The following is a 16157-nucleotide window of genomic DNA, read 5'->3' as shown; positions in this document are numbered from 1 at the left end:
CCTATGCAATGTTTAAAAAGTGGCTAATATCTATTAGCGTATTTGACTTTTTCAAAACCCTCTAAAGTGTGAATAGCATAATCTTATGAATTCAACAATTTATCACCAAACCCATAACCTATTATAATTAGAAAGATAACTAATGACTCTATTAAAGGTACGTATTTACCTCTCTTTGAGGCCATAAGACCAATACAATATTTTACACAATTTTAGAAGACATTTTTTCCCAATCTAAACTATTGTTGGCATCTATCCTCTTAACGATTAAGAACTTCTTTTTGTAGCATATGGTTTTTAATCATTTCCTAAATGTCCAACAAGGTTCTTTATCTCTACTTCTATTTATACTATTTGCAATAAATGGGTTACATAAATTGGAATTAAAATTGAGCAAAACCTAAAATTATCTCCAATTTAAATATGGTCCACTCAACCCCATGAAGACACAAAACAAACATCCCTTATAGACTAGATAAATAAAGTCTCATGTCAAAGTCGAGAATCAATTGTAATACCATTTATAACAGTGCACTCATTCCCTATAAATGTTGTCCACTTAAGTCCAATGAACCCTCATAACTTTAAAACGTATCAAGCCTCTTAAAAGGAACTCACTTCTTCCCTCATCCAAAGTGGAATAACCATTAGATCATCTATAATACAACTCTCCTATGGATCACAATCCTAAGTACGGCTAATAAATATGACACAACTTGTGAATATGACTCAAACATGAAACAACAACCTTAGGTTAGCAGTTTAGATTTTGTTATAACTATTTCAACTCGTTTAATAAATGAGTTATATTTAGAGTTTGATGCTCAACTTGTATAGTTAATGTGCTAATATGACTCAAAACACATGCTAATATGACTCAAAACACAATATGAAGTTAGCGATTTGGGTTGAATATAATTATCCTCATGCTCATAAAGCGTATTTAATAAACTAATTGTATGTAAATTTGGATGTTCAAACTGTTTAACTAATTTAGTCAATTGTGTTAATATCATATGACTAGGGTCTAATATATTTACCTTTTTAATTGATTATATTAGAAATAATTACACCGATCTTTTAAAAATAACATTTTGTACATTTTAAATCTTAATTAAGTTAAATGATGTTAAAGAATTTAATGAGCAAGTATGACAAATGTTTCATATTTACGTAAAGTTATCTTACCACAACTATTAAATATGCCATGACTAAATTTTCAATACTTCATTTTTTTTACCCCAATATCATACAACTCATCCTCACCCTTGGTCCCAACATATTACTCGTTCATCCATTGCATTTTTATCCCTTTTTTTTTCTTTTTTTTCATTTTTGTCTTTTAAGGAGAGGCTTGTACACTAAAAGCTTCCATTAAGATAAAAAATTTCTGCATGCCCGTTGTTTTTTCTCGTTATTTTTCATAGATGGATATTATGAATTATTTTTGGCAAAGGCCCAAACTTTTTATTCTCATGCCGATTCCTAGCTATATAATGGGCTCGCCAATTAGATATGTAGGCTGCCCGGATTCTAATCTCAACCTGACGCATATATGTTTCATTGTATTTTTTAGAAATGTAAATCAACATAGGCCCGCTGGATCCACCTACCAAACGATTCTGTCAGCCAAAAGATTTTATATAACCTCCACTTGACTCGTACCCAAAAGGACAAAGAACACAGCCACAATTCCAGTTATCTCGAAGACGTCTTAATTGCAAGTCGTCAGAAGTCTGGGGGAGAAGATCCTCTGGACTCACTGTACTCATTCATTATTCATTTATTTATTTTTGGGTCAGCTACTTGAATATTTCCGATCAAGAGTACGCAGAAATACAGATGCAGGAGGCACATTGAAACATGAATGACAATTGGCACGGCACGCCTGTCAACTTTGCCCAAACAAGAAACGGAAGGGATTTTGATTTCCTCTGCCGTGTTAGCAGGGCAAAGCAGAGGATTGTCACATGCCTCTGACTGAAGCGGCATGATTTCATTGGCTACCACTCAATATGGTATTTTCGGGAAGCAGAATGGAACCAGTGGATCGAAATCCAAGTCCCACAAACTCAAATTTCATTAAAGACTACAGCAGAGACTACCAAGAAAAATAAAAAAACTGCCTGAAAACTTTTCTCTGTACAAATGCCCAATTTTTTCTCTAAAGGGAATAGGAGAACAAAATCAAATAAGGAATGGCTTGCTCTGGTATTGCACTTAAATTACTGATTTGCTTCCTCTAAGCCAAGGATTATTGAATGGATAACCCTCCTACTCTAAGTACTGAAGAAGGAAGTTATGGCAGGGTTGATCTACCAGGCAGAAGCAGTTCATTTTCCTGTCGTGGTCAAGTGTCGCTGATCATGAGTCCATGACTGCCGTCTCTCGATAACACTGGTCATCGGAACATATTTCACTTCCATCTTATCTATGCAGCTAATCTGTTAGATGAAGAGGAAATTGGTCATTAAGTTGATTTGAAAAACCAGTTTCAAAAGCATGAGCAAGCAACTTAGAAAATTAGAGCAAGGAAAACAAATCAAGCAAATCTGGATACCAACAGGGTCCTCAGTATGATTTGAATTTAGGGTGTACAACACCCAACCACTCAAATAAGTGTGATAAGGACCTGCGTCAGGAGCTTTGACGTTTAATATCCGATCCTTGTATTCCATTGGGCTATGCATATAGTGATGGCAGGACATGATCACTGTGGGACCTATGTTGGATTTAGCTCGCTTGACAATTTCTCAGATGTACATTAAATTAAAAGGGACCACCTTTTGCAACATAGGGTAGATATTCAGGATTGGGAAGAACGCGTTGGCAGAAATAATACTAATTTCAAGAAGTAATCAGGAAAATATTGAGCAAAAAATATGCAAACTGGTGCTATTTTCGACAAGAGTCTTAAGGATTCATTTGTTTGACAAGAGTCTTAAGGACTCATTCCAAGAATGTTTGGAATCATTTGAGATATTCATGAAAGAGCTTAAGTTAGGTATTCCTGAAAACTAGCAAGAGCTTAAGTTAATGGAAAGGTTAGTTATTATACCAGATATGCTAACTTAAAGAATTTTGTTAAAAGGGATGCAAGAAGAAATATAAAAACAATTACCTGCGGCTAAGGTTCACTGGCATTGTTTGAGTAGCTGGAGATGCCCCATCAATTAGAGTTCTTGAAGTGCCATGAATATCAGCTAATGGATTTGCAACAAATCCATCCAAATTTTGGTGCTGAAGCTTTTGTTCATCTACCATATTGCTGGCATATTTATTGGGCATATTATTTATGGTAGTTAATGCTTGGATGCTGCCAGTAGAAGAGAATCTTGAAGTCGTATGGCCTTCTGTTCTCTTCCAAAACTTAGAACTCAAGAATTCTGCTCCGGGCAGCTTGCAACATGTGTTCCCTGCAGAATCAGAGTTTGATACCCTTCCACTTGATATTGCCAAATCAAATGATATTTCCTCCAGTACCATCTCCAGGCCATTTACACGGGTCTCCAGAGAGTTTATCCCACTTTGGGAGTTGCCAATAAACCTCTAAATTCAAGTGTAAGAAGAGAAACTTGAAATCAGCATACATTTCTTCAACATAGAACATATTGACCAAAATGTTGGTGATGAAACATCTATAGAACACCTTTTTATATAGCCCAAAGCACGGAATAAGAAATTAAATACTCAATGCAAAGTTTTATGAAGAAAATAGGTCAGTAGATGGCAGTTACTATAAGCAGGAAAACAAAACAATATGCTTTGTTCTATGCAGGAGTGCACTAAAATGCAAACAAATCAAATAGATCAAAGGCAAGGGTTCACCTTCTGTACTCAGGAATTATATAAATGAAGATTAGTAGAAAAAGGCCATTAACAAGGCTAGGAAGAACTAAAGCATGTGAGAGGCACTGTCCATCACAGTTAATCAAATTGAACTCGAGAAATTAAAAAATGCAATAAAAAGCTTAAGGATACTACCAAAAACAGGATATAGGATGGCTAATTACATGATAGATAAGGGTGTTGTTTTGCCTAGCAATATATATATGGGGCATTGTTTCAAAAGTTGTTTTAAAATTGTTTGATGATATTCTTCTGTTATTCTTTAAAAAAAAATGTCAAGTGCATTAAGCCAAAAAAATTTAGCAGCACATGCCACAAAAATTCATAAACAAAAGAAATTAATTAACTTGTAAACCACACAAAGAAATGTATCAGCAACAGAGAAATGGCACCCAGTACTACATGCATGGATATGATATAAAATGCAATTGACTTGCACCAACTAGAGAGCAAAGAGAATCAAGCTTCACTAACACACCTGGAGGAGATTTAACATACTGGATTGCTGGTTCTCAATCTGGATAAGCTGTTTGCGAATCAAAGACAGATCCTCTATGTCCTTTTGGTTTTCATAGATTTCTTCTTCAGTAGCATTGCTATCCACGACAGCTGACTCAGAATTATTATTCTCATGAAAGGGGACAATGCGAGACCCAGATCTCAAGCAACCAAATTTATGCATTTTTTCATTACTGATCTTACTAAAGAGGACACGGTTTGTTTCTGGTCTTGAATCCCCGCAGTTTCCATTCTCCTCCGAATCTGAAACTACCAAGTACCTCCTTTTAAGATCATCTTCACAAGCCACTTTTGAAGAGGATGGATGGGGAACAGCAACTTCAACTTTCCAATCAGAGGGTTTCTTGCAGTCTAGCTTACGGAACATTGCAGTAGTCGATTTCCCATTATTACTACTCTGTAAAGGGCTTCTCTTTCTCGCAGTGGTTACTAATGAATTATCTGATGGAGGTGATCTTGTGGGGATTATTTTCTTTGGCTGAGGAGTCTCAAAACCAACATCACAGGAAATTTTGGAGGCAGGAGGGAAGCATCCACCAGCACCATTATCTGGTCCAATGAGAAATAAGAAGAATGTAAAATGAACAAATTAGAGCCGTACTGAATTCATTTTTTTCTTCTTCTTCTGGAAAAAGGACCCGGTTCAGTTTAATGTCAAACAAATTCAATTAAAAAGAAAAAATAAAAATAAAACTAAAATTGCCCATGCTGTTGTATGAGGCAACATAATTTTATTACTAGTAAGCTATATTATTGAACAATTTGCATAACATGAGATAAATTATGAAGGTGCCTCCAATGATTAATTCACTAACTAAAGTATGAAACAATAAACCAAAGGCAAGAAGCCGGAATTCACTTGCCTTTTGAAGAAGCTTTAGATGGAGACAGGGGCAAGAGACCGTTGGAGTCACATGGAAGCTCCTTCCACAAATCCAAGGTGCGATTCATAGTGTCCCTGACCACCTTGACCTGCGCCATCCGCATTTAATCAGATTGAAGTTCCCAAATTTTCCACAAAACATACATCAAATAGACAATAATGCTCGTGTAATCACAGAGGAAGCAAAATGAAAAAATAAAAATACAAATAAACTAAAACTTTGAATCTCCATTTTTTTTTTTTGTGTTGTTTCACCTGCTGAATCATTTGTATTTTATCCATCCCGAACAAGCAAGAATTTCTTAAAAACGAAGCAGAGAGTAACAAATCACTCTGAAAGAAAAGAAAAGAAAGAGAAAATGCCTTATCAAATCTCCGACTCTCCAAAGAAGACAAAGACGAGGACTTGAACTCGGTTGCCAAATCTCTCTCCACGAGAGCTAATCTAGCCAACGCCTCCGCCGAAGCCTTCCTCGCTGCCCAGTCCTCACTACTCAAAAACTCAACCAAGCACGGAACCAGACTATTCAACACACCACGAGTGGACGCCCCACCGGCACCAATAATGCTACCGATGAGCGACAACAATGCCGGCTTCGCTCTGAAGCTCTCGCTCTTTGCTAACTTCAGTAGCCTCGGCAGGAGCTTCAGCAGCTGCTCCGGCTCTGGATCGGGCGCGGCCTCGATCGCTGCCGCAATGCAAAGCGCGGAACCGATTTGCAAATTATAATCTTGCTCAAGCAATATTGAATCAGTCAAGGGCTTCAAAAATGCGGAAAATGGTGGTTTCGTGATCTGCGACGACATAACACCGACGGCGTCAACGCAGGCCAATCGGACGGCGGAATCGGAGTCACGAAGGCGACGAACGACGTTGGATAGCATTTTGGAGAGGTGAGGAGAGAGAGAGTCGCCGTGAGTCTCCGAGAGCACACCTAAGAGACGAACGCATTGCTTCCTTACAGGCGATTTCTCGGAGGAATCGGTACCATAGAGGCATGAGAGGAAGGGAGAGAAGGAATCGTGCGTGAGATTCCGAGCGATGGATTCGAGCTCGGCCGTCCCGACAGCGAGGGTGTCCCGGTCGGAGAGCTTGTTGAGGCAGGTGATGACTCGGTGCTTCAGATCACGAGTTGAGACGGTTTTCTTTGAGAGAGACATGGGCAAAGAGCGATGGTTGTCAAGTTCGGTGTCTCAGTTTTTGGCATTGGCCAAGTCGCTGGAAACGAGAGGTGTTGAGCCACCCGTCTTGATGGTGGCGACACCGAAACTTTAAGGTGTTTCGGGCGGTTTTGCCGGGAGACCAAATCAGCAACCCACGGGGTTCCGCATGTTAGTTGGCAAATGCTCCTCAGACTATTTAAACGTCCGAGAGAGGCTCGCGGGGAATTATCATTCGCAACATCAATCAAGGCAGTTGTTTCCCCAGTTTCCCTTTTCACTCATTTTCATTAAATTAAATTTGGAATTTTTACAGTTAAAAAGTCGGAAAAAGTAAATAATAAGTGAGATTAACGGTTCAAAATGGACCAAACCCACACAAATACTCCTTCCTGTCTACAATCTTTACTATGGAACACTAGTGAATTAGGTACTTGTCCAATTTATTCTTAACCGTCCTAAGATGTCAAATATAGGGGGGAACTTCTCTTCAAATCTAAGTCCAAATCAAAACTCTGATTGGATTTTACAAGATGATCACAAATATTAGTTTTGCTATTTGATTGTAATAAGGAAAAAAACCTAAACAAATCAAATTGGAATGACTCTAAATTTGGAAATTAACTTTTCTCTTTTGTAGTAATTTTCAAATACCAAGATATGTCTTTAAAAAGTAAAATAAAGCCTTGTAAAAGGATCCAATCTCAAAATGAGTTGGAGGGTGGTTTGGTAACATTTCATCTTTCTATTTCTTATTCAGTAATTTTTTTTTTTTTTTTTTGCTTGCTAAATATAAACAATGATTTGGTGAGTACCGAACTTCGGGTGGTTAATCTGATCAGTTTATCGATGGTCGGCAAGTATGATGGTCCTAATGATGATCTTTCATGTTTTTCGTGTATATCTCATCTCACCGGTGAATTTAAAAAACCTCACAAATTGACTTGATTAGAACATGAGGGCACAGCCTCACAGGGGGATGTGCAACCTATTCCTCCACTCACCCCCATGGTCCATCCAAGTAACGTTTCATATCCTTCCCCATCCACCATACCATATTCTATTCGTACACTTCACAAAATTAATACTTTCATATCACGCATCTTGTCACCCATGGCACATAAAATTTATAAATTTTCATTCGAGAATCTACTTTTTCTGCTTCTTTTTTTTTTACCATAAAGATGTTAATAATATATCAATTTAATCGATAATGGGACTCATGTTACGATGTCACGAGAGAAGCATCTGTTCGTTTATGGAGAGCCCAATGCCCTGTTTGGTGACAAAAAATGAAAAAGCCGAAAAAAGGGGTATGCAAATTGTGGAAAAGGAAGCTAGTTAATTATTGTGAGCAACTAAACCAAGTAGTTCAATCTACAAGGAAGAGATAAAAATGTAGAGCATGTGAGGACGACATGGGAGGGAGGGAGGGAGGGAGGCAGGAATGTGAAAGCGCTCCAAGCAACAGGCGTTCACGTGACGCCCTGGTTTTGTTATTGAATGACCTGCAAATTGGGGGTTAGATTTGGGGAGAGCGTAGAAGAACCAGAAGATGCTCTTCTTCTATTACATTTATTTTGACTGGCAGTAGAGCTAGGACCCACTCACACTGCCTTGTTGATCTCAGGGATCGTCGGATATGCATACTTTTCTCATTTGAAAATGTGAATCCATGTGATAACAATGATGAGGATGCTTGGAGGGTCCTACAAAATTCGGAGCTCTAAGCCTCCTATCTATCTACCCACCAACCTACTAGTTGATATATAGCGCAATTGGCCTTTAAGGCCTACACTTTTAACTGAAAGAAGAGCGTGGTTGGCGTAAAAGAATACACAAGGCCCGTGAATGGAGTTAAAACGCAGCGATCAATAATAGCAAGAAGAGGGAGTGGATAAAGCCATAAAGGTAGAAATTTAGAAGAAAGGCGCTATAATTGTGGATCCCCTCAAGCTGAAAGGCAATACAGTGACAGAAAATAAGTTAGAAACCATGTGAGCTCTCTGGATTGATGGCAATCAGTTGGCAGGTTGGTCCTTGTGCTGTTGTTTTCATATAGAGTCACAATTGGTTGATATTGGATGATGAAGAAAATCCCCACAAGCAGCCACATGGGCTTAAAGCCCTTTCTTTTTCCCTCTCTTTGATTTTGAATACTGACAGTTTACAAGGAAGTATCACTTGCACATACATCTTATTTTGGTAAGCCTTCCAAGCCAAAATATACATAAAGCTCAGTTGAGCTAATTACCATGCATTTTGCTCGAGCTTTGGCTTGAGGATGCGAACAAGCTGAAGTAGACTTGAGAAATAACGTGTGGTACTCTACAGCGTATGAGAATTATGAGAAATTAATGCTTACTTTAATCAAAATGGGCAACTACTTCCCCTGCTGTCCTCTCTTCCCTTGTCTGGTACAAAATTCTTCTGAGAAAATAAACATCAGCTATTGAATTCACTTTGCCCAGGGTAGCTGAAAGTAAATGATAACAGATAGGTCTCCTCAAGGGTGAAAACCTTTTGTTCTCCTAGGCTGCAGTCTTCACATCACAATTGTACATGACAAATACCTCCTCCTAAAAGTTCGATACACCGAACCGCAACAACCGCTTTGTAAACTAAATGAAAAATAATTGCTGAGTTCTAAACTAATGAGGCATAAACTGCCTACTTTCCCAGAAATGTTAGGAAACCAGTGATGATTTTATTCGAACCAAACTGCTTGGCTGCATCACATGGGGTCCCGTGGGTACAACATCGGAGGTTAGCCATCAATTTTTGTCCATGAAAGCCCGCTGCTGTTATGTCATTGCATCTGCCCTAACAACAATTTTTTTGGTTTCTCATTTTGCAATAAATGCTTCATATGGGATGGGTGGGGAAGTTTATGTGGACGTTGTGTGTAATGGGAGCCTTGGGAATTCTAGTAATGGGGTCAATAGATCTCAGTGCCCTTATTATAATGGGACATTTTGCGAAGTCAATTTCCATGTAACGGAATTTCACAGGAAGTACCAATAAAAATAATAATAATAATACAACAATGAAGAAAAATTATTTGAAAATTGTTTGTAAAGTGGAGTCACATGAGAGGAGTCTGGCTTTAAGATCCATGAAAGTAAAAAAAAAAACTCACGTGAGAATGGTAACAAGATGATGATGGGACAAAATTTAAAATAAAAAGCCCGTGGGTAAGAGATTAATATAAGGAAGCAGGAAGAAGGGAACCGAAGATTGAAGAATCTGCATGCATTTGCTTTACATGATTTTTCTTTTCTTTTCTTTTCTGTTTATCTGATGCCCAGAGAAGTCTTGATGGGGTCCAAATTCCAGAATGTTAGCGATTTGGTTTGAAGGGAGGCCAATAATTCAAAGGATTTATGACAATCAAGAATTTCCGGCCATTGGAAAGTAGAATAAATGTTGAAATTTTGAGAAAAATTAGAAGGCTGATGCATTTCTTGATAAGAATAGAAATGAGGGAATGTTGTCTAATTCTGATACAAATCAATTATGTGTTTCAAAAAATCAGCGCTAGCAGTCAGTGGTGATAAGTGAAGATAAGAATATGAGGAGACAAAGGGAGAAGGGTGGAGAAGAAAGGTGGGATATGGGTTGCTATGGTCCACATTAATGTTGTTTGACTATGAGGCAAGTCCCATCTGATAAGCCTGTTATTGGAGTGCTAGGCGTTTCACATGGGGAGTCCAAAAATATGACTAGAACCATGGAATTGTTTCGATATTGTTGTATTGGTGCCATGTGCCTTTTCCTTCCTTGGAGACACCATCACATGTAGGCTTGTGGTGAATTGCAGAAATCCAAGAACAGAGTATGGGCCTTTATTTATTTTTGCTTATGGAGAAGAAGATAAGCTCATTTGAGGCATCCTTACAAAGACATTCCTCTGGTTGGGGCAGAGGTTGGCACATGATGGTTGGCATTTCACTCAATGGAACAGCGTCATGTGTCTCTTTTATGATCCTATCTGCATAAAATGAATCAATCCTGTGAGGATTCACCCTCAATGGTCATGGATCTTGCATTAAATCCTGTTAAACGAGGATACAAAATCAAAATCGGAAACATTCATGAATCTTGCAACATGATGCTGACTTCACAATTTTATCCTGACCCTTCTGAGAAAATTTATGAAATCTTCAAAATATGTTTTTGAATGTTAAAATACCATGCAATATGTTTGATGTATTTTAAAATAAAAGAGGTCAGAAAAATTCTTCTTTACTTGAGCAAGGAATGGAGAAGCTGTGCCATGATGAGGCTTTGAAACCTGAAATATATTTAGATATGGAATAATAATCCATTCTCTACCTAATTGAACGATCTATTTTATTACTGATCAAATTTATGGAGGTAGAGGTCTTTCTTCTTCTTCTTTTTTAATAAATTGGAACAGGTATTTGGTTGGGAAATTTAGAGAGAAGACACCTGAACATAAAAATGATTGCAAAGAGTGAGTTGATAAGTATGGAAAAACCACATAGAGTACAAGGTGAGTGCCCAAAAACAAATAGAACAGAGGGGGCTTCTCCACTACTTAGATGATTGGGGCCATGTGGTGGACCTGTTCTGAAGTTAGAGCCTAGAGGACACTGCAACTGGTGGTGGGTCCATCCTTCTAAGGAGAAGGGTGGCTCTGCCATATGACTTCTATCTTCATGTTACACATGAAGTTAATTAGTACTATACGTATCATCAACCGTGATAATTCCACATGGAGGAAGCAGGACAATCATGGATTGGTCTTTGGCTTCACCTGTTGTAGGAAATTTCTTTATTTCAGTAACGAAAAAAGAATTGGCTCCCTTATCTGTCAGATACCTATATTTTCTGATAACCAATAAGCACTAATCACTCTGACCTAGACAACCCAACAATTCTCGGATAGTAATGGCTATACAGATGTTTATTGATTTCTTTTTTATGTCTATGTTTTTAATATGGTGAGGATAATAATAAATATTTAGTTATACAACCAAATGAGATTAGATGTCACCAATCCATTTAAATAAAAAGTAGTTTTAAATAGAAGAAAGGAACAAGATGCCAACCAGGGGAGCAATAGTGATTTGGTTCCCAAAATGATTAGGTAGTTAGATATGAAAAGCTCACCTACAATCCAATATATGATGGTTGGTTCTTCTTCTTCATCTTTTGTTTTTTCTCTGTTTGTGTGTGTGTTGGAGCTGGTTATGGTGGGGAGGCAGGTGGTGGTGTGGGGGGGGTGGTGTGTGGTCTGAGACATTTGAACAAGAATATGGAAGGATGGATAAATTACAAGACAAAAAATGGGGAAATATAATGAGCTGCCTCGAAATTGATTTGCCCTTGATGAATCCCTGATGCAATTCTTCAGTTTATTGTCTCATTTGTTGAAGCATGAAGATCTAGTTTTTAAGTTCCCATGTTGTAACAGCTCACAGCTGTGATGACCAATGAATAATGCAGTGAAGATTCTTAGTGTGTCCACTAATGAAATCTTTTGACTCTTGAGCCTTGACCACATGGGAGCAATGATAAGATGTAGCCTAGCAATAGCCTTGTGCACCATCTGAGAAAAGGATTTCACCCACCGGATGGTTTTGCCACTGTTTCCAATTGCTTGATATTATTTATGAGCTTAGTCTGCATTACCGATGGTCTCGTACCATAATCCATAATTGGGGCCCAATTCATTACAATAATGCTTCATTTCACGGATAAGGTGTTTGCCACTTGATTCAAGTTTAACACATGGGAATCTTTACTGTGTTTCATCGAATGGACTCTTACAATAAAGTCAATATTAGATTCTCTTACATGAAACGTATGGTAAGGGTGGGCACTTTGTGCGCATCTTGACTCGAAAATCTAACTCATATGCATCTACCTGTCTGTTAATGCAGATATGAGTCACCAGATTGAATAAAAAGACCCACATTTCAACCGAGCATACACTCTTAAACTTCACCCAATTGAGCAATGACAACTATTCTTCCTTTGGATTAGTTTCCTTGTAGCCTAGTTTAGCAAAAGAAATAGACTTGGACAACAAAGTCTAATGTAAGCGAAGCACGCATCCCCTCGATTAGTCGCAAGATTCCATTTTTCATTTTCTTTTCCTCTGTTAGGACTTACTGTCCGACTTAGGGAAGAAATTTTGAGGGCTTGTAGACTCTGGGGAAATTATTCCTCCTTTCACATCATGCCAGAAACATGGAGGGAAAAGAAAATTTGAGAGGAGGAAGGTCACCAACACGCTCATCTATGGTACAATGCATTTCGTAAAGGGTGGAAGGGGCCAACGGACAAAGCACGATCGGCATGTAAGTATGCATGATAGACAAAAACAAAATTAAGTGTATACAGTGCACTTTTGGCAATCATACAAATTTACGCTACAGGTTTTCTTAATGCTTCCAATTCTGCTAGGGACATATGTCTTCTTTCTTTTTTCGCTCTTCTTTTCTTCGGGTAAGTGAGCTGGCACAGAGAAACCCAAATCCATAGCTTGGCAAAATAAAACAACAGAGTCTGGACAAAATTGGAAGTTAAGTGCAATGTCTTGAATGTTTTAATGAAATGAAAATGGGGAAGTCAGTCCGTGAATGGGTCTATAGACTCTATGCCCATTTGAAAATGGCAAATATGGAGGGTGTGAAGTGTGAACTGAAGAGTGATATTCTTCTGTCACGCCTGATTCTTCGGATTCATATCATGAATAAAGATATGGTAATCTGCCAGAGTGCCAGGTTCAGCCATAGGCCGTCAAGTCATGCAGAGCTAGCTAGACCTTGGATACAGTTTCAGAGAGAGAGAGAGAGAGAGGACAAGGGGATTAGAAAGGGAAAAAGGAAGGAAAATGGGACGTATTGAATTCAGCACAGCGTGATGGGTTGGACTAAAGCCTGAAGCGATATAGGCCCAGGGTCAGTTGGTCTTAGGACCGAACGGTTGTCTGAAGCAAATTTTAAGTCTTGTCATTTTAGCCTTTGTACCTAGGACTAGGAGCACTCTCATCGTCCAATGTCTCCAACTTTGGGTCAAATCAGCCTTTTTAAGTTTGTCCCCAACAAAATATAGATTAAAACTGTTTTTAAAATTTTTTAATACAAAATAATTTTTAAAGAATAAATATAAATTATTTTTAACTATTTTTTTAAGAAAAATATAAATTTATTTCACCATATTTTTTAAAAATTGACTTTAAATTAAAGAATGAAAAACAAAATTCAAAAAACATAATCTAAGAAGCTTATAGGCTTTGAAAGCGTAATTAAAAAAAACCTAAATATAAGGGCCTATTTGATTCCTATTTTTAACAACTATTTTTTATTCCTGAAAACAAAAAACATAAAAAACTTGTTTGGGGAAAGGGTGTGTTTTTGTTTTTTATGTTTTCTGTATTTTCAAAAATCATTTTTTTGAAAACAATAAAAGGATGTTTTCATTATTTTTTCACTGTTCAAATAATATATTGTTTTTCGTATTTTCTCTTCTTTTTTTTTGTATTTTCACAAAAATGAATTCCACCCAACCATTACACTCTCACCCGCAAACTCTTTCTTCTTCATTAAATTATTGAAATTAATATACTTACACATAATGACAAATTCATCATTTGTTTAAGAAAATTATAACTGGTGTAAAAATTTCAAAATGAATTTTTTAAAAATTTAAATGAATTGTGCATATGAAAAATATTTATATATTTATAATATCAAGTTAATGAAAAAAAAATACTTTATTAATTTTAAAAATAAATTTCAAATATGTTTTTTGTTTTACTTATTCTAAAAAGTTTTTTTATTAAGTCAACCAAACATGTTTTTTTAGAACAAAAACTATTTTCAGAATTCAGTTCTCAAACACAGTTTTTTTTTTTTTTCCGAAAACACAAAAAATTGTTCTTAAAAACTGTTCTCAAAAACTGTTCCCATAACAGTTTTCAAAAACAGCAATCAAACAGAGCTTTAGTTTTCAAATTAGAAAAAAAAAAAATGATCATCTTTAAGGGTAAATGGGCTATTTTGAACCCAAACTCTATTATCTCACTATCCCCATGTTTTTTAAATAATGAAGCATAAAAAATTTGTATGTCATAGTTAAATTAACTAGAGTCCATTTGGCAATACTCGTAGAAATGCTTTTATAACAGTAAAAAATGTTATGAAGAAAAATGAGGCATTCGTTAAACTTTAGAAAACACACGTTTTATTATTTATAATATTTTCTAGATTAGTACTTAATAATTCATTATTTATAAAATAACACTTTTAAATAAAAACTGAAAATAAATTGCTTCCAATTAAAAGTTAAAAATCAAATACCCTCTAAGCTTGCTTTTGTCTTACCAAAAGAAATACCTAAATCCATATTGATAAAATTATTCAAACACACGTACAAATCTTTATCAACCTTGAAAGAGAGGTTTTGACTTCTTAAAAAGTCAATTCAAATAGTCTTACAATTATTTTTTATGCACACATAATTGCATAATAGCGTTAGATGCCATTAAACATGTGATTGGTATGGTTGGTGTGGTGTAAGGATTTAAAGAAGTTATACAAATTAGTAAGTAATTAAATAATGGAAATAATTAATATGATTAATTTTCATGGATTTTAGCCTCATTTAGGAAATTAGAGTTAAAGTGAAGTCATGATTTAAAAGAAGTATAAAATAATAATTGTTTTGTACGAGTAAAAGAAAAAAGACTCGTGATATTGTATTTAATTGTTTATTAAAGATTTTTTTAATTTCAAAATTCCTTTAATAAAATCAATTAAATACATGGAAATTTTAAAATTTTTATTGAATTTTTAAATATTATTTTCACTTAAAAACACAAATCCAAACAAGATTTTTAATGCTGAATTGGGCTGAAGCTCCATCTAAACTCGGGCCTATACTAGGCCCAGGGTTTTAGGACTTGAGCCCACCCCCAAAGCCTGATTCTAGGCTAAGCCCAAAGTTAAAAAGATATAAAAGGGTAAAAATAAAAATAACAAGGGAAAGATGAGACCAAAAGAAGCGGGAAAGAGGCTGACAAAAGATTGAGAGAAGGGCAGTGCCGCAGTGGCTCATCTGGCAATTTCCATATCCGTCCCTCTTAAAAATGATTACCATATTTGCAAGAAAATGCCTTAATATCTTTATTTCCGAAAAAAATAAACTATAAAAACTGATAATTACATATCCAATCTCATTGAATTTTTGACAAGTGGCAAATTAAAATATGTACATGCCTTCACACCTGTATAATGTATTTAAATTATTACCAGTTCTGATATTATATCGGTCTGGTTAATATCAGAACTGGTAATAGGGGAGATTTACAATGGTTGATAGCAGGCCAGCCCACATCACTGCATGCCTATAAGCCCGACAGGCCCTACTCATCAACCATGACCCAAAAAGCCTTCAAAGCCCAAGACCAAAGTAGCAAGCCGTGTCCAACTAGGGGTACAAATAAAGTTGGTTTGGTCGGTTTTTGGTAAAAAATAAACCTAACTGATATCGGTTTTGTACGTGATAAAAATGTAATTGACCAGTTTTAAAGTAAAATATTGAATCAAATCAAACATTTTAAGGTCAATTTGATTCGGATCCTTTTTAATCTTTAATCCAGTTGTACATTTATATTTTTTTTAAAACCCAAAACCCATTAATTTGAGTTTATATCATACCTAAGTATAATTTGTTTTTAAAATGAATTCGCAAGAGTCATCTACTTTTCCCT

The 16157-nt window shown here is 36.3% G+C and overlaps 1 protein-coding gene across 2 annotated transcripts; it reads right to left on the bottom strand.

The window, feature by feature from the left end:
* Positions 1-2021: 2021 nt before the first annotated feature.
* On the bottom strand, positions 2022-6847 carry LOC100260313 (TORTIFOLIA1-like protein 4). 2 transcript variants are annotated; one of them, XM_010654523.3, is made up of 5 exons: positions 5615-6847; positions 5232-5340; positions 4328-4917; positions 3122-3549; positions 2022-2444 (listed from the first exon to the last, which is right to left on the bottom strand). In XM_010654523.3, exons 1-5 carry the CDS (start codon positions 6410-6412, stop codon positions 2432-2434), a joined length of 1938 nt encoding a protein of 645 aa, XP_010652825.1. In that variant the 5' UTR covers positions 6413-6847; the 3' UTR covers positions 2022-2431. The 2 variants fall into 2 exon arrangements, with proteins under 2 accessions (XP_010652825.1, XP_019076160.1); XM_019220615.2 differs by lacking the exon at positions 2022-2444 and having other exon boundaries at positions 3296-3547; positions 5615-6673.
* Positions 6848-16157: the final 9310 nt, after the last annotated feature.

Source organism: Vitis vinifera, chromosome 1 (genome assembly GCF_030704535.1).
Source record: "Vitis vinifera cultivar Pinot Noir 40024 chromosome 1, ASM3070453v1".
Classification (NCBI taxonomy): Eukaryota; Viridiplantae; Streptophyta; class Magnoliopsida; order Vitales; family Vitaceae; genus Vitis; species Vitis vinifera.
Note: the sequence above shows the minus strand (reverse complement) of the source record. Positions and strands in the feature narration are given on the sequence as shown.